This window comes from Spea bombifrons, chromosome 6, assembly GCF_027358695.1.
Source record: "Spea bombifrons isolate aSpeBom1 chromosome 6, aSpeBom1.2.pri, whole genome shotgun sequence".
NCBI classification, from domain to species: domain Eukaryota; kingdom Metazoa; phylum Chordata; class Amphibia; order Anura; family Pelobatidae; genus Spea; species Spea bombifrons.
Window position 1 is genome coordinate 8,527,135 of NC_071092.1, and position 24,242 is coordinate 8,551,376.

The 24,242-nt window shown below is 39.4% G+C and overlaps 1 protein-coding gene across 1 annotated transcript in view; it reads left to right on the forward strand.

Moving 5' to 3' along the window:
- Positions 1-24,242, forward strand: part of RAD18 (RAD18 E3 ubiquitin protein ligase) — a 55,904-nt gene that overhangs the window by 23,880 nt on the left and 7,782 nt on the right. The window contains exons 5-9 of the mRNA XM_053469947.1: positions 3,903-4,213; positions 5,619-5,718; positions 16,898-17,082; positions 22,059-22,129; positions 23,720-23,780. Coding sequence (XP_053325922.1) covers positions 3,903-4,213; positions 5,619-5,718; positions 16,898-17,082; positions 22,059-22,129; positions 23,720-23,780 — 728 coding nt within the window. The remainder of the gene's footprint in view (positions 1-3,902; positions 4,214-5,618; positions 5,719-16,897; positions 17,083-22,058; positions 22,130-23,719; positions 23,781-24,242) is intronic.

The window sequence follows — 24,242 nt, forward strand, 5'->3', positions numbered from 1 at the left end:
GTCTGGCCGCTTGATGTTGGTAGTTATTATTCCGTATAAAATAATACTTACTTCTCGCGATCGTTTCACCCATCCTTCAAGTATAACTGTACATAAATTCCCCAGCATAAAACTACCGGGTGATTTTTACAATGACAAATTTTATTGGAAAGCTAAACAGCCTTCATAACTACTGTTGTGTTACTTACCGGCCTCTCTTTTTAGCCGCTATGTCAAAATGCTGAAAGGGTTTAATTGAATGGCACCTTATCGGTTGTCTGTCCACAGCGATATTTTTAATCTACTGTAAATATAAAAAACCCAGGCCATGGGATTATATCCATCAAAGGACAAAAATAAAGAAAACTGTCTCTTTTCTATCTAGAATGTGTCTTCTTGTCTCATGGATCTGATAGAGTCGAGGTTCCATCAAGGGAAGGTCAAGTGTTCAACTTCGTAGTCGAGGACATAAAGCTCCCACTACAAAGTAACGGCAATTCATCACTCCAGATTTTCGCTGATTAGCCTCGTTGCCGAGTAATGGAATTCTTTAGTTACGGGTTAAAAGTTCTCTCGGTCCATTAGTAATAAGGCTTGCTGATATTTTTAGAGCTGTGGGACCGGCAAACTCAATATTGCTATTGATGGAATATAAAATCATCACAGAGCCAGTTTTCAGGCTAGATATACTGCTCCTGTCACTGCCGCACCTGAGGACAGAATGTACTTCCTGGCCTATGTTTTATTCATTTTATTTATAGCAGAAGATGGTAGATGGATGATTCATTATAGCTATACTATATTTTGAGTTTGACGCTTGTCTAGAGATATCAAGCACCTGAGTTATGTTGACCATACTCAAATCTCCATACATGCTCACAAAGTACTGGATTTGCATCACTGTTTGAAACAATACTCTCAGACGTGTCGACCTTCTGATGGATGACATTGAGCACTTTGAGATGCCTCTGGAGTTTGCCCCTCCAACTTGCCACATCACAGCAGGCCCATTCATTATATTTGGTATCTGTAGACAGCTTCTTGGTAGCAAATTGTGTTTATTTGGCTGTAGAAATAAAGCAACTACGCATCACCGCCATTGTAGAGCCAAGCCTTGTTTTTCATAGTGCAGGAATGCAGTCTTTTCAGATATTTACAGATTAAAATAATATATATATATATGTATTAAATACCTCCTCTGTGGTGGCAGCCAAATTTAGCCGAGTTGGTGATTTTTGCTTGGTTCATGGAGCTTTTGTAAGCATGGGCTGAACAGAAAGGAGAACCTCAGTACAGGAAAGGGTTAGATAATGCTTATTGTGTCACATTTAGACAAAGATCTCAGCTCCATTGAGTTGATGGTTTAAACTAAATATCTCCAAAATAGTTACACTGATTGACACTAAAAAGTAAAAACCATATGTGTGTTTAATAAATACATTTTATATTTGCCCAAAGCTGTGACCATTTTCCTTTAAAGACACTATATTGCAACCAGGTACTGAGATCGCCGTGTGGTTAACTAAATCCCCCTGACACTGACCCCTTTCTAACTTTTATATATATATATATATATATATATATGTGAAAACAAATGGCCTGATACAGTGATTCATCTAATACTGTTCTTGTGATTTTTTCTTCTTTAAGAATTACGTCTGAACTGAGTACCTATAGCTTAAAGCCATGGATATATATATACTAGTAAACGTTTACATTTAATAGGGTGCAGGCATCTCTGTTGGCATATTAATAAAATCACTTTTTATGATCTCTGCAGAGCAAGGCTATCCTTGAAAGTGCTCTTGTTAATAGAAATATAAAGTGAAATCATTTCCCATAAATGTCACTTGCGGCCGCAGTCTCTGTATTGTTCTCTCCAGCACCGTCCTTTAGGGTGTTGGCGCTGTGGATATTAAAGGTCCAGTTGTTAACCCCCCCCCCAAAAAAAAATCATTGTAGAGGGCAAGTGATGCCTTAAAAAAACCATCTAAAAATAAGTAGTGAAATAATAAGTAATGAAATACTTTTTTCAAGTAAGCAAAAAACTCAACATCTGTGATATAATTATCCTTTCCTGTGATATGGACAAATTACAGTAATTTAATTGTTCTCAAGTAGAATAAAGTGTACTCACCACAGAAGGCCCAGAGTTGCTTATATTTTTGTGTATTATATAGAAACAGGTATGTGGTAACTTTGAAGGTCATTTGGATCTATTCACTAAAAGGAGAGTTTGCAGGACAGTTTTAACTCCTTGACCTCACTGTGTATTGTGAAGGTCCGACCCCAGTGAGCTTAAACTGCCAGGAGAGCTTGGCTGCCCCTCTGTGATGCAAACCAGGAAGAGTTCTTCAACTTCTCCTCAAACATTGACCTATGCGTTACGTAGGGCCAGCTCAGTTCTTTAGTGTTACCCCTTCAAAACTCTTCTGTCAATTCACCCTTTAGTGAATACGCCCCAGTAAGTGACCCTGTTACAGCCAGCATGAAGTGTGTTACATAGTCCTACTTGGCGTCCAGTGCAGTGTTTCCAGAGGAATCATGGCGAGAGGGAGCTGGTTCTGCCACTTTACAGATATCTGGCACGGTTCTGGAGACTCCATCTCCAGAAGGACATTGCCGTTCTGAAGAGAGCTAAGAGAAGGGCTGCTAAAATGCTGAATGGTTTGAAGGATAAAAAAATATATCATGAAATAGCCTCCCAGCAGCTGTGTTAGAGGCTAATACAGTAAAGGAATTTAAACATGTATGGTATATGCATATGGCTATTCTTAATACAGATCAAAGACTGGAGGGTTTGATGTTTTTACAACAGGAAAAAATGAGCAGACTAGATGGGCCGAATGGTTCTTATCGGCCGTCAAATGCTATGTTTCTAAATCAATGAAACTTGGAATAAAAGTATCTTGGCTGTGCCTTGGTCGGAGGGTGGGTGTCAGAGATGAAAAATGTTACCGAATAACTTTTAATAGAAGCAATGAAATAAAATAATGCCAGTACAAGTGATAGATGGCTTTCCGTGCAGGATTCTGTTGTGGTTTTGTCTCAGATGTGACAATTCCTTTTAACACATTGATGTATATCAGAGCATGGGCTACCTTTGCTTGGATATCTGGAGACTCTGGAGATCTTCTATTGAACAGAGGAGCTCCGTAGGAGCCTCTTAACGCTCTGTGCAGTTCATTTGCTGGCTTTTATAATGGATCGGTGATAAATCTAACAAGTTAATTAAACCCTGATGCAGTAAGGCCTGTCTCCCTGCTGGTTTCTTTGTCATAAAGTACATCAATTTGCACAGCTTCTTACATATATCAGTCAATTTGCTTTTGGTATTCATCATTGTGGGAATGCTTTCAAACTGACGTGTCTGGGGTTCTCCCTCATTCATCCATTTGGCCCCGCAGATAACGTTCCTTTCCTTGATATGCAGACACTTTTCCTCTCTAATGGCCAAAGCTAGTGAGCCAAAGCTATTTAGTGCTGTCCTGTCTTGGCCATATTAATCAACCACGGTTTTGTATTTTATCTTTTATTAAAGCCCTGCCTGCGATAAAGTAGAAAAAACACACTAAAATATCAACATTTTATCATACAACAATTATATAAACTTGATATTCTGCATTTGTCCTAAAAAAAGGAAACCGGTCGTAAATGTTCTGTTTACCTGTTCTTTTTTTACTTAAATATTTGCATTACTTCTTAGTCGGAGTCACGAGATGAGCCAAGATAATCTCACACGCTTTCTCCTCTTTATATTCAGGAATGCGTAAAATATTTTATTCGAAAACTATCCTGGTGTTTTTAATATGCTGTAAGACAGATGCATGAAGTGCTTTATGTCGGATTTTATGCTTATTTCGTTATTTATATTTTGGGTACACAATGAAATGCACGGCAAACAAATCTGTTGTATATTTTAGGCAGCATCTGTCCCAGTTTAGCTTGATTTCTCCACCGACACCTCCGCAGAATCTATCCAAGGGCAAATTGGATGCTACCGCATCCCAAGGGTGCACAGGGAAACAAATAAAGCAAGAGAATAAATTAATGGACACATTTCTGGTGAAAACAAGCACCCCAACATCCAAAAGAACAGCCGTCGCCTCTAGGAACGCTCCCTCCATGTCCACAGAGACGTTGAAAGAAGAATGTGTGGAGATACCGTGCTCGGAGAAGGACGCTTGTGGGCCAGCAACACCCTCCACATCTACCATGAAAGTACAAGTGAAAGGTACATTTGGGAAGCGTGTAATATGTCAAAAGCTTGTAATTTTAAAGAAATCTCTAACTTGTCCATAAGATGTAATAATTACATATTTGCCATAGCATTCTAATTGTGTTTTCTTTCTTGTGACGCGTCCGCCATCTTTCTGCTACAAGTTACAGATATGGTATTTTTCTTATGCAAATAAGTTCTGTATAATCTTGTAGAATGGGTTTTTGATTACAGCCATGCCCTTTATTATTTGGAACGGTTTAGGCATAGCTAATTGTTGTATGTTTTAATGTTTCATTCCTTGTACTTATTCTGGAGATATATGGTATAAGGGTAAATAATTGTTGTACCTTAGGGAAGCTGAACTGGGTGGCAAAACACACATATCAATTAGTTTCCTGTTCTGAGACTGTTTTCTTCCTTACACCCCTTAACAAATATGGGTAGAATCATCAAAAGAAAGTTCTGGAAAAGTTCCAGAGATGATACACACTGTCCCTACTTTTAGGGAAAGGTCAGGGAAAAGTCAGGAAAGGTCTCCCATCGGAATCAATGATTATGTCTCACGATACACGCTGCTCTGTATATGTGCAGCTGAACACATCTGATGTATCCATCTTTACATGTGCATGCAAGACAAAACTATGAGAAGAAGAGATGAACTATAATTCATTATAAGTTGGTCCAAACGTGATCTTGTTGGTCATCCAGTACAAGCAACAAGTAGACAAAAAAAGTTTATAAAGAACAAATCCGCACTTTGGGATTATATAAAATCTAACATCTTGAGTGACCTAAATACTATATATGTAAATGATCGGAGAAAGTTTTCAGTGTGTGGATACCGAAGATATAGATGGGGAGGGCTTGGAATTGGATGGCTTGATTTAGGAGTCTGGGCCCAGTTACCAGAATGTCCTTGGAGATGTGACATTAAGAAATGGTTTTCGGTCTCATGTGCAAACCCTTAGAGGCTGACAGAGATAATATCTCAGGAGCCGGATATCTATACTGCCTTCTGGTGCCAATTAATTGGGGCAGTACATCATTTTCTTGGTGCTTTATAATACCGCGTCGGAGCCAGAATTTAAAACTATTTTTCTCATTTCACTTTATGGAAATTTTATAAACTGCTCTTCTGCCTTCATTAAATAAATATTATAAGCAAAATAAAGGCCAGAGCAGCTAGTCTAATCCATATTTATTACCCAGGAAATTCCTGAAAGTCGTAAGATGTATTCTTGCATACCTTGCGTGTCTGTAAGACATATATACGTCCAAACGTCTCCTTGTCTACATTGCTGTTCCGTTAAAGGACATTTTTGCGATTAAGCATTAGTCTTACAGGATCTATTTTCTGTCTAGTGATGAGTTTCTTCTCCAAATCCATCGAATCATGGTTGAATAATTTGCTTTGCAGTGGAGTGCCCGGTGTGTGGTGTCGGTATTTCGGAGCAGTATATAAACAAACATCTGGATAGCTGCCTGACCAGTGATGAAAAGAAGGAGAGTCTACGAAGGTAAGAAAGTTTATTATTCAAATAAAGGACAAAGAGCAAAGAATGAGTTCTTAAGTAAGACGAGTAGTCAAGTAAGGCATTGTCAGCGGTAGGTCCTTTTATACGCGGGGCTGTATTTAGGCTTAGGTTCACTAGACTGAATTCCCCATAAAGTTTGGATATAACACCCCGGCGCTGGGCAGAGTGCGCCCACTAGAGGCTGAAAGAGGCAGGCTAGTTGGCACTGTTTTAAGTAAATGGTGGTGGGGGAATTCACACAGCACAGAAAATATTTTATTATTATTGACAGACGCTTCTTCATAAGAGCAGATTTGATTTGTATAGTGGGCCTTGTCTAATGAAGCTAATGTGCAGACGGTGTCTCTTCTTGAAGTTGATTAGAGTCATTTTACTCGCGGACATTGGTTGGCATTCTTTGGGAACTGGTTTAACAGACCTCGCGTAGCTGCCAGGCTTCTGATCCGCAGCGCAGCTGGTGCCCGAACCTCTCTTCATCGAGCCGTGTGTGTCATTCATTAGTTTTTATCTCCGCCATACGTGCTGCACCGGGCCCCGAATTAAATTCTCTATTCCAGCTGGGAATCGCCACTCCTGTGGCTTGCGTGACCTTGGCAATACGTTTGTTGTTAATTCCATACTGTAACATTTCAATTTGATAACAGTTTACATTCCCGGCCTGCTTCTGAAGGAAATATGTTTTGCTGCTAAATAAAGCCACAAGAATATTTTGCCTGTTTATATATTTACACATACAACATTTTTCTTTTGTTCAGGATCATATCTTGGGCTAATTTATTTTTCCAAGTTTGATACCAAATATTCAGATAAAAAAAGCCATGTATTATTTATTTTTTTCGTTCCCTCCCACATAGATTTTGCTGTATAGACTACGGAGTAGTACTTTTCCAGAACACGTGCTCGCAGTACATGTGCTTGATTATGAGAAGGTCCAAAACCAAGACCTCTCCGTTTACCAGGCACCCGGTATTTTAGAAGAAAGCAGATGTACCAGTCAATCTTCTACATCAGGGGTGTCCAACCTGCGGCTCTCCAGCTGCTGCAGGACTACATCTCCCATACTCCTCAGCCAGCCCCTTAGCTGAATGGGATATGTAGTCCTGCAGCCGCTGGAGGGCCGCAGGTTGGACACGCCTGTTCTACATGCTTCTTCCTTAGGCAAATGACATGTGGTAGCTGTGATAACTAAGGGCTGGCAATTTTCCACTTATCTACTCATTTGTGATGAGTATAGAGCTCCACCAAGTCCTACCTTAACTTTCAATATACCGTATATTCCGGCGTATAAGACGACCCCCAACTTTTACAGTTCAAAAATAGAGTTTGGACTATACTCGCCGTATAAGACTACCCCTCTACCCAGCATACAACAACCAGCCAATCACGGCAAGCAATGTACCTTACCGGTGATTTGCTGGTTGATTTGCTGACATATACATACATGCACTGCCCTTACACACACACACACATATATATATATATATATATATATATATATATATAGTGTGTGTATATATATATATGTATATATCTACACATATGCCTGTCCATACATACACATTTATACACTGCCCTCACCACACACCCCTGCCTTTACACACACACATGTATATGTATATGTATATATATATACACACACACGTGTATATATATATATATATATATATATATATATACACACACCAGCTTACAAATACACTGACCATATCACACCAACATACATACACTGCACTCACACCCCTTTCTCCCCATCTCTTACCTTATCTTCTGTCTTCTTTCTTCCATCCAGTTGTGGGAGCGCGAGGTCTGGCACTTCAGACCTCAGCTTCCCTGCTCCCTCATCACTACGCGCCGGCAATTGATGCCGAGCGCCGGGACATGACGTCATCCCTGCGCTCGGCATCAATAGCCGGCACGTAATGATTAGAGAGCAGGGAAGCCAAGGTCTGAAGTGCCAGACCTCGAGCTCCCTAATGTCGGGCTAGTTAGAGGGAGGTCGTGATCTCCCCAACCAGCCCTGCTGATCAAGGCTAGTTGGGGAGATCACGATCTTGCACCAACCTCGGCGCGGCCCTGAAGACCGGCTCAGGGGAGGCGGCTTCTTCACTCGCCCCTCCCCTAGAGATTGGTGGCTTCGTGGGAACCTCCGGCTTGGTAAGTACCCGGTGGATGCATTTCTTAGGGGTTTCTAAGTTAGTACCCGGCGTATAAGACGACCCCCCACTTTTAAGAAGATTTTCTGGGGTTAAAAAGTTGTCTTATACGTTGGTATATACGGTAACTTTTTGTATGATATCTATTTTCCCACGTCTGACCAAGTCAAGTTCCTTAAGTTTTCCTAATCATGGTCTAGACTCTAGAGCACTTGCAATCTGGGATTTCACTAGATTACATTTATGGTTTTGTTGGAGGTGCTATGTTTAAAGTACAACAAAAAAAATACAGATTTCCTGAAGACATTTGAAGTGCTGTGAATTGCAGAAAACGATGACATAAATATTAAGCCTTTGTGTACTTGAGAGATAAGGTGGTACTTAGTATGTCAGACAGAAAACAGTACTTGGCTTCTCGTCAAGTCATCGCCAATTTGTGACTATAAAATGTGCTCTAACGATTCATGCTAATTGTCAGGTTTTTCTCTCCGTGGTCATACTCTGCGTAGCTGTACATTAGATGTTGTTTTTTGTGTGTGGGGCCTTAAACATTCATTGATCTTTACAGCATTTTAAGTATCGCCATCAGATTGAATCATATGTAATTAACCCGGGAGCCTACACAGACGCCAAATCAAATGTTCAGGAAAATCTAATAAAAATTTCCCTCTAAGCAGCAGCAGATCGGAGACCAAAGCCGTGCAGTCTGCGGGAGCTGGGGCGTCTACCTGTACATCTCCGTGCTATGAAGGGGGCTTTTAATTTCGCGGTATCCTGGCCCCAGGGCGCTGAAGGATGCTGTCACTGTGTACGTTCATTACAGCGTCCCCTGAGCCTCCATAAGACAGAGACTGCTCCTTTTAACAATTTCTTTTCACTGCGTCTGTGCTGACTCACGTTGTGTAAAAATACCCTGTCTCCCTGGTATAACAGGACCGGTACCTGCAGCTTTGTGTAAAACATCTGCCCCTTTAGCAGGGAACTCAGCCGTTTAGCCCGCTTTGTCAGGTCTCCAATTTTCTGAATTAAATAAAATAGAAGGCGTCTTTATTTTCAAGCTGCTCGGGGGAGCCATCTGCATGAGAACCATGAGCCGTGCAGATACAATGTCTTGTAATTTGTGAACCTCCGCACACGCAGTAAATGGGTTATGCCGTATACACCATGTGAACCGTATTACCAGCAAATGCACACGCCAAGGAAAATGTGACATCAGCTCCTGCTGTGACCCGACATGCAAACGGTACACAAGAGAATTTTTGGTTCGTGAATTTGCATTTCCCTGAGATTATTGAGTTTAATTCCCATTTCCTAGTTTTCTAGTTAATTTACACTTTAACTTTCAAATATAGTACCATGAATTATAGATGCTTTATAGATCTATACCTAATATTCTGAATGGTAGCAAAGTATCATTTAAGGGAAAATTAAGTAAAGACAGGATTTTGTTAATTTAACGTTCTCTCCTAGGCTCTGTACGTTATTTCAGAGATAAATGTTGCATAGAATATAACCTACCCTTCACATGGTGTCACAATCTAATTGTCTTTCACAGACTTTTATTCTTCAGAAGTCTTATGGTTATGAATGTCATTTTGGCAAATAATCGATCAGAGAATTAGACAAAAAAAAGTAATACAATATTTGAGGATATAACATTTGTTTAGGTAATAAATCTGTCGTAGAGAAGTCCAGATCACTCTGAAAGGGAAGCTCCACGCTGACAACAGGAGAAGAGCTTTTGAGTTTATTCACTAAAGGGAGAGTTCACGGGAGAGTTTGGGGTTTTAGCTCATTGATCTCGCTATATAATGTATGTTGGGTCAGAATTCCCATTGTTTTTATTTCTTGTTCTGAGTTTCTCCTACTACTTTCTGTTTAGGCTTACTCCTCTCCCCTCTCTCCTTTCTCCCCTCTCCCCTCTCCCCCCTCTCCTTTCTCCCCTCTCCTTTCTCCCCTCTCCCCTCTCCCTCCTCTCCTTTCTCCCCTCTCCCTCCTCTCCTCTCTCCTTTCTCCCCTCTCCCCTCTCCCCCCTCTCCTTTCTCCCCTCTCCCCCTCTCCTTTCTCCCCTCTCCCCCTCTCCTCTCTCCTTTCTCCCCTCTCCTTTCTCCCCTCTCCTTTCATTGCTTTGTATTTCCGCAGACCTTCTGTTTTCTTGTAACCTTACAGCTATTTGTTGGTACCTTTTGGCCTGAAGGGGCACCTTAAGCTAAGTGGCCTGTTTGGACAATTGCGGCTGGCCTGGGGTTTACTGACCTCCTGCCCAATGTGCAAGCCTGTCATTGTAGTACTGGAACTGCCACTTTAACCAGTGGCCAGGGAGAAGCATGATCATAAGGTTTACTTCCTTATTGATAAAGTCAATTTACTGGATCATTGATATCATCAGAGTCGATAAGAAGCTCTAGCCTTTCTCATTGAAATGGTAATGGAATCTTGATTTGCTTCGACGTTCCATGAAAAACAAAATCAGATCTATTAAATGTTGATATTCATCCAACAATTGAAATATGAAAGTTTATGTCTATGATAACCAATAACAATGTTTAGAATTCCATCTCTTAGTCTATTACAAAGGTTAAAACATACAAAGTAATTTGTCAAAGAATAATGAAAGGATACTGGGAAAGCACTGTTGCTCCTGGGAGTGAGCAAGGTTAAGCTGGGGTAAATTTGCAATTATACTTAGCGGGGCATATTAGTCTTTAAGTGCATTTCCCCTTGATTTATGTGTTTTTTTTCCCCTTCATCATTTAGCATCAACATCACACTTTATGTTCGCATGAAGCTTATGTCCATTAAAATGTGTTAGTAAATTTAGGGATACATTCCCAGTCTGATCTGTGATTTGTACTGGGATGAGCTGCATTGGTGTAGAAAAAAAAACCCCATCCGATTTAAACTCCAGAATGTCCAAATGTCCAAACAATTACGCATCAATTTACTTGACAGAGTTTTCAGATGGTTGTCATAGTAACAAATGCCCGGATTTATATATATAAACATACTTATACATTAATACACTCCTGAAATTAGTGCCATTTGCCCTATTTGCTTTCCTAATGCCTTCCCGAAAAAATGTATTTAAGTCAACATATTTTTCTAGCCCAGTGACTTTTCATAGTTTACATCAACAAACACATTTTCAAAATAATTTAGTAACACAATTTAACTTACATTTCCATTTTTCTCTTTTAAAATAATCAGAATGTGTGCCGTTCTCTCCCCGACTATATATTTTTTTTACCATTTAAAATCTTTTGTAAATATTATATTGATGCATAAATTGTGAAATAGTTGGAAGTTTAGGCAAGTGCCTCAGATCGAATCTTTTTTGTTAAAACGTTTCTTAAGAAAGTATTTCTGAAAAAAGTTTTAAAAAGTATTATAAAAGTATTTATGCTTAATTGATTTTTTTTAGGGGTCAGCTTTTAGATGACTAAATGGAGAGACTTCTTCTCAATAAAAGCTTTGTTTAAATCGCAGCGAGTGTTAGTTTGTTGATGTAATTACTTTATTTTTGTCTATAAATGTGGTAGGGGAGGACTGACAAGCAATAAAACTAAATGAATCCTTAAAGTCAAGGTGCAAGTTGACGCTATAAACGTGTGCTGGGGCCCAGACAGTAGGAATCCCTGCTGTTCCTTCCTCTCTAGAAGTTGCTTTCATCTTCCTCTCCTGCTTGTTTTGTTATTAAAGTTAGAGAAGGGTGATGAATTCCCCTAAACTTAGAAGCTGGAAGATTGGATTCTGTTTGCAATGTATACAATAAATCTGCAGCTGGAGGAAAAGAGGTTTATACTAAGTGAGTTCAGACAGACTTGGCCTTAATTATTCTTGAAGAGAACCCAGAATTACGATAACGCTTTTATAGCATTGGCTGTTTTGAAGGACCTGCAGTGAGTGAGAGAAAACCTCAGTTACACAGGAGAAAGAATAATAAAGGACCACAAAACAAAATATCCCCTAGAAGTCTTTTCCAGCACTCTAGAAGTTGAATTTTCTCTGCAGTCAAGAAACAAGAGGACCACAAAAATTGTAGATGTATCGCCCACTAGAGGTCTTCTCCAGCAGATATAATCATGGTCAACTCAATTATTGCCAGGACCTGTGGCTGCAAAAGAAGCCAAACTCATCACCCCTCCACCACCGTGCTTGACAGTTGGTATGATTTGTTTGTGCTGATATGGTGTGTTTGGTTTTCGCCAAATGTGGCGCAATGCATTATGGCCAAACATCTCCACTTGGGTCTCGTCTGTCCAAAGGATATTGTTCCAGAAGTCTTGTGGTTTGTTCAGATGCAACTTTGCAAAACCAAGTCGTGCTGCTATGTTCTTTTTAGAGAGAAGAGGGTTTCGCTTGGCAACCTTTCCAAACAAACCATACATATTCAGTCTTTTTACTGCCATGAACTTGAACATTTAACATGCTAACGGAGGGCTGAGTTGGAGATGCAACTCTTGTTTTTTTTTTTTTTTTTTTTTTTTTTTTTTTTTTTTTTTTGCAATTTCTCTGATTTTGCACACTGTGACCTTGGGGTGAATTTACTGGGACCTCCACTTCTGGGAAGATTGGCAACTGTTTTGAATAATCTTTCTCACTGTAAAATGATGGACTTTAAATTGTTTGGAAATGCCCTTATAACCCTTCCCAGATTGATGGGCAGGAACAATTGCTTTTCTAAGATCATTGCTGATGCCTTTCCTCTTTAGCATTGTGAACACACACCTGAACCCTTCATACCAGCAAACTGCTAAAACATCTTTTTTTATAGAGGTGGTCACACTTGCTAATGGTAAATTAATCAAGGGCATTTGATTTTCAGCACCTGTCTCTTAGCATCTCAATTCCTATGAAAGCAGTAAGGGTTCACTTAGTTCTTCATACATGGCTTCTTCATTTTGGCTTTATTTAAAAAAAAAAAATCACACAATCTAATATGTCATGTGTTGTTGTATTTACCTAATTTTAGACCTCTTAAGGAACAACTGATTTCCTGATATGTAAAACCATTGAATTCAAAGAAGATGTACTTTATTTTTCACACTTATATAATTTAAAACACTACATAATGTATTCCAAAACAATCTACAAGAGCCTTGAACTGTCTTTTCAATGATGACTTGCAATTGTTAATGTAAGCTTGGGAGCTGAACCCTCTTTCCATAATGTATCCTTTGGTTTAGTCTGTCAGTTCTAGTTTTGCCAAATCCCCTGATTGTATGGACTGTCAGAAGCGCAGCGGAAATTGTTGGTGCCATATAGATGAATAATAATATGCCTTTTGTAATAGATGAGCTGACTTGGCATCTGTGACTTTTGGCTTTTATTTCCCAGACCGTTGTCTATATTGGATTGTTTCTTGTGTCATAGCTTATCATGACTTGTTTGTTGTTATAGGGGTTTGGCAGGTGGCTTATAATACCCCTCAATCATCTCTCAGCAGAGGCTGAGCAGTGTTTGCAGCTTCCTGGGAAAACAATGTTCTAATTATGGATGATGTGAGAAAATCTTTGCGTACCAGCATATTGCTGTGTCTATCTTTATTTTAGATGCAATTAGCATTAAAATTGTCTTTTATCTACCTTGATAGGGGGAAGCAACAGTCCATTGCATGTGTTCGTTTATACGCCATTTTTGTGTGTAATAGCACCAAAATGGTTAAGTGAAACAGCATTATTTTGAGCTGCAGAGGGCAGTACTTTATTTAATTCTAGCGGTCTGCATCTGCAAACCCATTACAGGAAAACACTTATTTAAGTACATTGAACTGGGATAAGCTCCTTTGTCATCTAATTCAAAACATTTCTGCCTTTTCTCTGCTGGCCGCGTTATTGTGCAGCTACCTTGGAGTAATGTGCAGATCCCAGAATTGAACAGAATCACAATATTTGCCGTCTGACGTTCACTGAATGTTTGCGGATTGTTCTGTTAGTAGGTGTCCATTTAGAAATTGGCTGCTGTTGAATGAGAACGATTCATATTGGAATCGCCATTACATTTCCAGTATAGCTTTTAGAATAAAACATTTGCATTTGTATGGCCTTCCAGCATCCATGTCTGATGCTTTACAATTCTGCTTCATTATATCGCTGCAAGCTATACGAACACGTTGGCGGTATTGGTTTATTTGTGGGTTTTGATGTAGGAGAATTTATAGGCGGTCAATGCTGATTTCTTGGACCATGCTCACGTCCTCACCAGTACCAAACCACGCTGCTCCGACCACCCGGTTCTGAATGGAGCTGCTGAGGAAGTTGGCAGAGATCTTCTGCTATCCCATGATCAACTAATCCATTTCTTGCAGCTTTGCCGTCGGCTGCTAACCGTCAGCTTCTTATCGTGTTCCCGTCAGCAGGTAGCGGTGTTCCATTCATCATATTGAAAAGACAAAAACAAATTGCTAAATGACAGTGTGGCAGCGATTCGATTCATTGTCAAGAGCGCGGGCTCGGCATGTGTGCCCAGATACACCGAGTGTCTGTACACAAATGGATGCAGCGAAGGCTTTTATTGGTAAAGATGTTCAGTTGGTTATAAGCGGCATCCAAGGTTCAGTTGGCAGAGAGCTAGCTGTCAATAACACTAAATCTCCTATAGTCATTTGGCAATGAGTTTTGGTTTTTAGAATGATTGTGAAGCTGAAATATGATGCAGAAATTAATTAGTTTCAGTCTGGGGGATTTCCATTCATTTTATTCTTTGTAGCAGTTAATTTGTGTATAGTCTATTCGGTAATGTCACAAAGTTGAAGTGTAGAAATCTAAAACCCTCTTTTTTTATCTTGATCTATATAGTTCATCGAGCTTCTAATGACATTTGTATTCCTATACTTTGCACCCACACTATTAGACACTAGTAGGTCTCATGCTCCTCTTTAGATCAGAACTAAACGTTAACTAGTCTTCCCAGTGGCGTTCTTTAAGATTACCGTTGAATGTACATCTTGTTTTGTCATTCAGCTTTCTAGAGTGCCTTCTTTATAACTCTGCTTTCATATTAAAAAAATGTTCAAATGGTTTAAAGGTGGATTTACATAATAGATTCACTTTCCTCAGTTGATTGTGTGACAGTTGTATAGCATTTTGTGACAGGTTTTTAATGTTTCAGTGCTGTTTAGCTCTCTTCATATTTTTTTCATATTCAGCTAAAGTACTGCGTTTGCTCGATATGCTTATAAGACAACCCCAAAGCTTTGGATCTTATTAAAGGATCCTGTCCCGTGTTCCAGTGTTCTCTGCAGCTCCGCTTCTTCTTTTGCCTCTTCTTGTTCTTCCGTCTTCTTTCTTCGTCTGCCTCTCCCGACTATCAGCTTTTTTATCCAGGTACTTCTGCAAAAGAACAGAGCCTCCATGCGCACCCTCTGCCCGATTCAAGAAACGGAGAGGGGATATCCCTGTGGTGCTCGCCATATCTTCTCCCTTTTGTAGAAGTACTCTAAGAAGCTAGAGTAATGCAGAAGGATTCACGGAGAAATAGAAGTGCAGAAACACTTTCCTTTCTCCGTGCATCTGTCTCAATATACTTCCGCAAAAGGGTGGAGCCACGGCACACACCACAAGGACAGCCCCTCCCCGTTCCTCCAATCTGGGGAGAGGGTGTGCACAGAGTCTCCGCCCTTTTGCAGAGGTACCTGGATAACCGGACCGATACGTGGGAGAAGCAGACGAAGAAGGAAGACAGAAGACGAGACAAGAAAAGAAAGAGAGCTGCGGAAAAGGAGACTGAGACACGGAATTGGTCATGAGGGTGAATGACAAGCCCCTAGGCTTAATCGGCTGTGCTGCTGCGGACCTGAGGTATGAACAAAAGACGACCTTGTTTATAAGACAGGGTCGTTTTTTCAGGTATTTTTTTTCTCGAAAACCCCCCCCTCATCCTATAATTGAGCAAATATGGTAATGTAATAAATATAACTTAGATATAGCTAGTATTGGAGTGAAAGTGGCCATTATATTAGAGCTGCTGTCCAAAAGCAATCTTTGGCCTTTGAGAATTCCATCGGTTTATTTTATAATAGACCAGTGATTGTAAAGATGACCTTGAGGACCACATCCTCATTCTGCAACTTTCAATTGTCAAACAAAACAAAACGGGCTTCATAATAACTAAATTTTACTTAACGCGTCTTTACTCGCCTGGCGGTTTATTTTTGTAACCAACTGTGACCCAAAAAGCCACAGTGTGAGAACCGATTTTGAGTGACGTGCCCTTATGCACCTAGGTGCAATGAAACCGTATTGGATTGTGCCTTCACCACTGAATAAATACTCTTACAAAATGATTTCATTATAATTCAATTAGAATTAATTAATTGTGCTATTCCATCTAGACAAAATATTCAAAGCATGCTCCAGCATTGAAATAAAATAAAGTAGACTGTTCATTTTATTCTTTCTTCAGTAGATTTGAACATGAGAAACTTGAGAACTTTTTTTCTACTGCTATGGGAGAAAGCCTGGGGAAGCAGTCCGTTTAAGTCAATTTGTGCCACGTGATTAGTCGCTATAGTTAATTAAACCCAGCGGACATGAGAATGATGCCCAATTGGAAGTGACACGGGTTTAGGATTAAGATTTTAAGTTATATGGCAAAGACTAGTTGGTTGTTACTGTGGGACCATCAGAAAGCCGCTGTGGGCTACATGCCTGATCGGAGACCCACACTGAGGGGTCACTAGAACCGTTTCAGAACGTCTAGTTATGTGGATGGTATTTCTAAAACACATAGCTTGGGAGAAAGGATGCCTTTATTCGGTGCTAAGTCTAAGATGTACAAAACTTGGCTTTGGGATAATTATGTAGTTAGTTTCAAGCAACCAGCTGTGAACCTTTCTTGGCTCTTCTTTTCTACTTGGCCTTGGAAAGCAAAATTAAGAATACTTTAATGTAAATATTTTACCATGTCTCCAGAAATGTATCGATTACATGTATGCCTCCCTTTGATGAGTTCTGTTGAGAACACGGAAAATATTGTTCTTAAGTTATCTTGTTCGATGTTTTCTACAGTTCTGTTAACAAAAGGAAGCCAATGGCCAAAGTGGTTTACAACCTGCTGTCCGATCGCGACTTAAGAAAAAGGCTGAAGGAGGTCGGCCTGTCCACACATGGGTCTAAGCAGCAGATGATCAAGAGACACCAGGAATTTGTGCATATGTACAACGCGCAGTGTGACTCCCTGAACCCCAAGTCAGGTACAGATTCAACATCTCTTACATCTGGGTTTCTGCAAAAAGGGACATTTTACTTGCCAGCACTTTTAGCACATATCACAACCATGCAAAATATGTTTACACGTACTGATGGATCTTGAGGGTCACAGAGAGCCTAGAATTGTAAACCTAAAAAACAAAATGCTCATACTAGGATTCTAATAATTAATGCAGGAACTGTTTGTTATTGGACGACTCGCAGAAAACATGCTTTTTTTTTTTCAAAGGAAGACCAAGATTTATTTTTCAAGGGCTTCTGTATTCTGTAACTTCAGAGAGAAAAGCTTTAAAGCACACATGCCACCCTTTTGAACTGGCAGTCTTTTTGTTCTTTAATACCTTTGGAGCTGGGGGGGGGCTGATTTCTACTAATTTAAACCCTGGGATCACCAGGCAATGTAGAAGCAAAGTAGCGCATTTAGACGTGCCTTTGTGCTCGTTGAATGTACGCAGCAGATATACATCCTTTTGCAGCAGTGCATTTCTGGTAGGTTACAAGAACAGGGTTTTAGAGTTTATCATTTTTTTTGTTTTTACATAAAAAATAGAATTTTAGACATATTTCACTATAATTGCATCAGGGGAAAACATCAGGGAAATCTGACATTAATCCGAGTGAATCTCATCGTACGGCGTATACACCAAGGTATTTTTAACCAGCCTTTGGAGCTGGAGACGTGCCTTTTGGCCAGCTCTGCCCTACGTTTTTAATAGAGTGACGGAGAGAAACTTGTTGATATTAGATTCCTTTCATCCCCTACCGCTGTCACCACTTCACGCATTGAACCCATCCAAGAGAACAGTAAGAAGAGTAAGAAGCCTAAATCTTTTTTTCCTGTAACGTGGTCTGTGCTCAGCTTTGTATACAAATCAACAAACGACTCCGGCTATAGAGTATTTTCTGCAAGAGTAATTCACAACAGCATCTACTTGTGCTATCCCTTTATGAAATTTTGATTTCTACCTTCTGCTTTCTCCCTTTGTACGCGGTCTTTGATTGAATCACTGTTATGAGTGTTGGTGTAATAAGCTGTGTTGTCTTGCTCAGCTGATAGGTAAGACTCCTTGTTCTGTGTTTTATTGTTTGGATGTTTCCAGTTTCAGCCTAATCAAAGCCTAATCAGAACCCTCGCATCCTTCACAAGTTGTGGGAGCGAGGTAGGACATGGTGAAGATGCGTGGAGCACAAAAGCAATCTATTTCTTCCAGATTGAAAAGGAAAATAATCTCCTTTCAGATGACCTTATCTGGCTATTACACATGCACTGAGCTAAGTACGAAGACAATAACCACGATGTAGCCTTACAGGGGCCGTGGACTGGTATCCAGGCAGAAGTGCATGCCAGGGTCGGTTTGAAAGCCGAACGCCCTTCTAAATACAAGAAATTTATATCATCTCTCTACAAATCTATACGTAAAAACAGGGCTGCCAGAGAGAACGCATTTAACACGGACAGAACATCTTAAGATTTTGGTTTCTCCCACAATGCACTAACAATAATTGCTATCCAATTGCAGCATTCTTGCATTTCAAAATGTTCTCTAATTTGCAGAATTGTAACCTTCAACATTTTAATTGAACATTTAAAGTAATTTTTGTTTTATCAAACTATAATAATAACAAATACTTGAATTTGACCCAATAATGGTATGTGGTTAGTGCTTGACATTACAATATGACATCATGATAGGGAGGCTTAAAGGTACAATGTATGAAATGTAAAAAACAATTATTAAGATTGTATATGGTCTCATATGACTACATAACTATGGATTGTGTTTCATCTGGGAATACAATTTCACTTGCATAACAGAACTCAGAATAGTGTCTTCATTTCTGTTATGTGCAACTTGTTCAACTTTGGTTTTCTCATGGTCATAACACCACATTCTCTAGTTTTCCAAGAGATCTTAATTTGTTCTGCATCATTCAGTCTCAAATATTCTTTCCATTGGATTCTCAAGGAGATGTATGGCAGACAAAGAATTTTGGTTTGTATGTCCTTCAGATTCCATAGGGATGGTTGCTGCTTTACATAGATGGGAAAATAAATCTCAGTTAAATATTTTTACAAGAGCAAAATCTCTGAAATGTTACCTCTAATTGTTTGGTCATTTGGGTTGAACCTAGTGCCTTCTGTGGAAACCATCTTGCTGTTGGTCACTGTTTGATCTACTTCATTTTCCTGCCTCAAGATTTGGACAAGAACCTCCAGTTTTGGACAGTTCCTGCACCATTAAAGTGTCTGGCTCCTTGAGAGACACCAATCCACACATTTATTGGCGACCCTGACTTTCTGTGCTTAATAGTTGTTCCCCAGGAGAACATGAATAGAAGTGAACCATCTTACAGATATGGATCCAGGTTCTATACAGACACCATGATTGGTGATGATTTCTGACTGCAATGTTGGGTGGTCTTTGGTTTTCATAGTGCTTGTCAGCTTCGGCAATCTTTTTTTTCTTTCTGTTGCCATTCGGTGTGATTGTCCTTGTCATCTGCATTTATCAAGCATATACAGAGACTTCGTATGTGGGACTTTGTTGACGTGGGTGCAGTTTTCTTTCCTATTAGACTTTAACATTTCTGTTTCCCATGTGAAATTCTAAATCGTTCTCTGAATTTATATGGTAATTTCCAGGCTTTCCCCAGAAAACAATTAAATAATAATAATAATTTTAATGTTTTTGTAATATGCCTTGTTTTTTTCCCATTTTTTTAGGTTTCCCAGCTAGATCTGCAATTTAGACTCAGAGCCAGATTAAAATAATACAAACAAATATTCACTCAGTCACTATGTTACTCCGTGTCAAGTATGTCCAGAGGGAGGCTTTGAAAGCACTCTCCATATTTACTGGAATAACAGTGAATGGGACCACATCCTCATAAAAAACAGTTTAGTTGTAATTCATTTATGAGAATTTATGAATCATACAACTAATCTGTGGCCTTTAATCCAGACCAAATGTATTATTCAGTTACAGCCGAATTTAAGGATATGTTTTACATATCAGAGATCATAGGTGACTATATTTGAGACAACTATGATATATACATTATAATGTTAAGGATTAAAGTAAACATTATATATGCCTTACCTTAAAGGTTTTCCTGTTCAAGGGATCTGCATGATTACCCCTTCTACTTGATTACCCCCCCAACACCTTCTCTTCTTTGTGGCAATCATTCTGTAATTCAAACTGGTAGAATACCCCCTTTCAACGCAGAAATCTTAGAAAAACAAAACAAACAAATGAAAAAGAAACCGGAAATCACAAGCTGTATATATTTTGTGTTGTGCTGAAAGCTGTGTTGGAGGCAGAGTAGCTTCTATGGCAATTGACTAGAAAAGTGGCATGAATTAAAGAGATTATGGCCACTGGTGGCACCACCACTCTACCTAAATTAGCACCGTAATTTCTTTGTAAACATGGGCATGACTCATATGGAGCTCCAGCATTAGAAGTTATACTGAGAAATGTTTATTTTTATAATTCTTGTTTTCGGTGGACTTTTTTTGTGTTGTGTTGAGGCCGCACAGTCTTGTTACTAAACCTCTGGCCAACATAAGCATTCATGGGTCACTTCAGATTTACTTTGGATGTTTCGCTTGTTTCTGCGCCCCCTGTTTTTGTTCCGTAGACTCTTTACCAGGTGATATGACCTTTTGTAACCCCCCCCATGGCTCAGTTACAGGGACAAATCAAATCGCTTGGAAGTTCAATGATTGTTTTGTCCCTGTTTTAGGTTTTCATCACAAAAATATGTATTCGGTTTTTTTTGTTGTTTTTTTCCCCTCTATTTTTCTTAATGGATTATTCTCTTTCCCCAAATCTCACATTTTACTATTTAATCCAGCAGCTATTTTCATTTCTCCTTTATTATTCTTGCTCCATTATGTTCTCGCTTTCCCGTTGTTGATTGGTTCAAGAAGCTTTTGACATTGGGAAGAGAGAAGAACATCAGCGCACGAAATGTATTATAGTTAATATTAGTAAATACATTCCGATATGTTAAAAGGTATAATATACTATATGCCTTTGGATCCTTCTCAGATATCCACTCCCATGTTCTAGAGCCACCCGACAGAACCATCATCTTAAAACCTGTTATTGTTGCTTAGTTTGGTAACCCATCATCCAGCTTTTGTAAAAAATAGTAAGCCAACTCAAAAGTGTGGAGGACGGAGGTATATTATTACATTTCAGAATTGTTTTGCTGCTTTAAAATAGCTTTGTATTATGCAAAGACTAACGTAATGTACTTATACGCCAACAAAACAAAACATTTTGCTGTAATGTGTTTAGCTTAATCTCTTTAGTCACATCCAATAAAACCATAATCATTTTACTCCAAAGCCAATTGCAATATTGCTAAATAGAACCTTTTCATGAACAAGATGTTTAGACGTTCATCGAATGTTAGCTCTGTCACATTTAAAACCAGGTCTGCATAGCAGGGGAACCACAGAGCTCTTTAACTCTTCATTTCATAAAACAAATAAAGTCTGCGTTCAACCAAAGGCCACCCAAAACTGGCTTTGTAGATGGACTTTTCACCACGTGTTTTCTCACAAGTTGGGTATGTGTTCTAGAATTATTCTCGCTTAAAGTACTAGTCTAGACTCTAGAAGATAAAATGATATCTTTATTTTAATAAATAGGAGCACTTACTGAGCATGTGCAGGGAGTTTACTGACTAATGTTCCCTTATAAGTCAGTCATTTTCTAATGCCAATAACTAAGGGATGCCTGTAGCCATTTGCATGGAGTAAAATGCTTGGGGACCCCAATATACATTTGAAGAAGAATCCAGTTTCTGATCAGTACCTCTCGCTTGCTTCTGTTCTACTTATTCTAATAAAATATTTGCTGAGTGTTGTTTTTTCTGAAACAGAAACTGTTCCATTGTCTGCTCGCAGCCCTTTTTTTCTTACATGCTTTGTTTGTTTTAATAGCTTCTGAAATTGTTTCCGAGATTGTAAATAACGAGAAGATTCGCTCATCTCTGGAGGCAAAACAAGAAAGTGTAAGTAATTAAAAAAAATAAGTCTCCTTAATCAGTGACTCCATGACTGATTTCTAAGGTGGCACACACACCATGGCAGCTTATGTGGCGTTATAGTCTGAAAGGATGGGCAAGTTTAATGCCCCCTACACACTTAATACCCCTACGCACTTCACTTAAGTTGCGTACCGCAGGAATGCCAACTCCAGTACATGAAGGCCATAAGCATGCCACAATTTATCACCATGCACAGAATTCCTGGCCTGTTTGCGACCCTCAGGGAGTTGTGTATCCCTATTGTACAGTATGATCAAGAATGATGTATTGTGTTAAACTAGCAAATGCAGCGTCTTGGTTAAAACTTTCCAGTGAAGGCCCAGGTTCTACCACATGCTGCCATTCTTCATGGCTTTCAGAGAAAGCGAATGATTCATTAGGCATGTTTACATTCTACATATTATAACATTACAATACATTACTTGCTAATGTCTTTCCAGTTTTTTTCACTTAATCTAGTTAGAGACCAGACAAATACTTAATTTTTAAAACATTCGTTATTAGTCTGTTACTTAGACTTAGACGTTGCCAGCATTCATGATAGCCCAGTTTTTCAGTTCAGCTACAATCCACTGATACTTTTTTTTTCTTTATCTCAATGCTACGAAAGATTGTGCACCGTACATACATCGACTTCATCCGCAGCTTTGGCAATTACATTCAAACAAAGAAATACATTTTGTTTGAGTTTTCATTTTATCCATGACAAAGGGCGTCCTTGCCCTTTGTCTTTGTCAGTTGCGATGCTATCTGTAGAAGAGATCTGCGTAACGGAACAAAATGTATCTTGTTTCCGCATCTACCTTCTGATCTCTCAAGTGGTCCTGTCCTGGAGCAATGTTTAAAATATGTAATGCTTCCTTAAACCCACACATCTTCTACTTACTTTTTCCAAACATGTAACAAAGCTTTAAGACGCTGTTATTTAAGTGGTCAGGCATACATTATCTACAGGAGAGACATGAAGTTGCACTTATATATAAAAAAACACCTATAAATTGGTACATGGTATGTCTAGTTTGGTACGTAGAAACGTAGTAAATGTCGGCAGATAAAAACCATTTGGCCCCCTCTAGTCTATATATCTATATCTAGCTTAGCCTTATCCCATACGTATTAGAGCTTCTGTAATAATAAGCTCAGCTTTATAGGATTCCTGTTTACATATTCGCCTGGGAGCATAATATATAAAAAAAGCTTTAAAAACTCTTTAAATTGAATATGAATTAATGAGTGTTTATAGCTGTATTATGCACCGAAAGGCCAAGCCATTTGATAGTTTGGATTAACGGATGCAGAAATACCCCAGGTTCACCGAGAATTCCCCTAACATCTGATGAGATCGGTGCAATCTGGAAATTCCTTCCCCAGAATCTGTGTAGCATGATAGTCAGAGCATCCTAACCTGTTAAACGGCCGCAGCGTCATCCTTAAATGTTTTTATTTGCTTTTATATGTTGTCCTGTGTTGTTGCTCTATTGTCTGAGCAGGTATGGGGGGGTTAAAAACAATATGTGCATCTCACAGCTGATGCATCTTCCTTACCGTTTGCAGGGTATGACCTTCAGCAAAGACCAAACCGAAGAAGAAATAGATGAAATCCACCAACAATACAGTGAGTAATACGCTGGCTCAAAGCCCATTCATTCTCCCTGCCAGAGAGGGGTCAAACTCACCTATGATCATATCCTGAAGATAAGGCTGACGTGATACATTTATATGATTAAATACACCGTATTAGTGATAAGTGCCTGCGCTGCAGACCTGGATTTGTTGTTACGTATGCTTCTATCATGCTGATATTGTCCTTTGAAGCACTTGGAACCGCTCATTGGTGTTCGTAGCTGCTCTTTCTTTCTTTTTCTACCTATTTGTGTTTTTTCCAACTTTTCCGGGACATGTATGCCTTGAGCTGGGATCTGGAGCCTACATTTATGGGTTGGCCTCATTGTCTGGAGTTTATGTTCATGAGCTGACCTGCTTATCTGCAGCCAATGTACATTGGTTGGCCTGCTTATATGGAGCCTATGTTCATGGGTTGGCCTGCTTATATGGAGCCTATGTACATTGGTTGGCC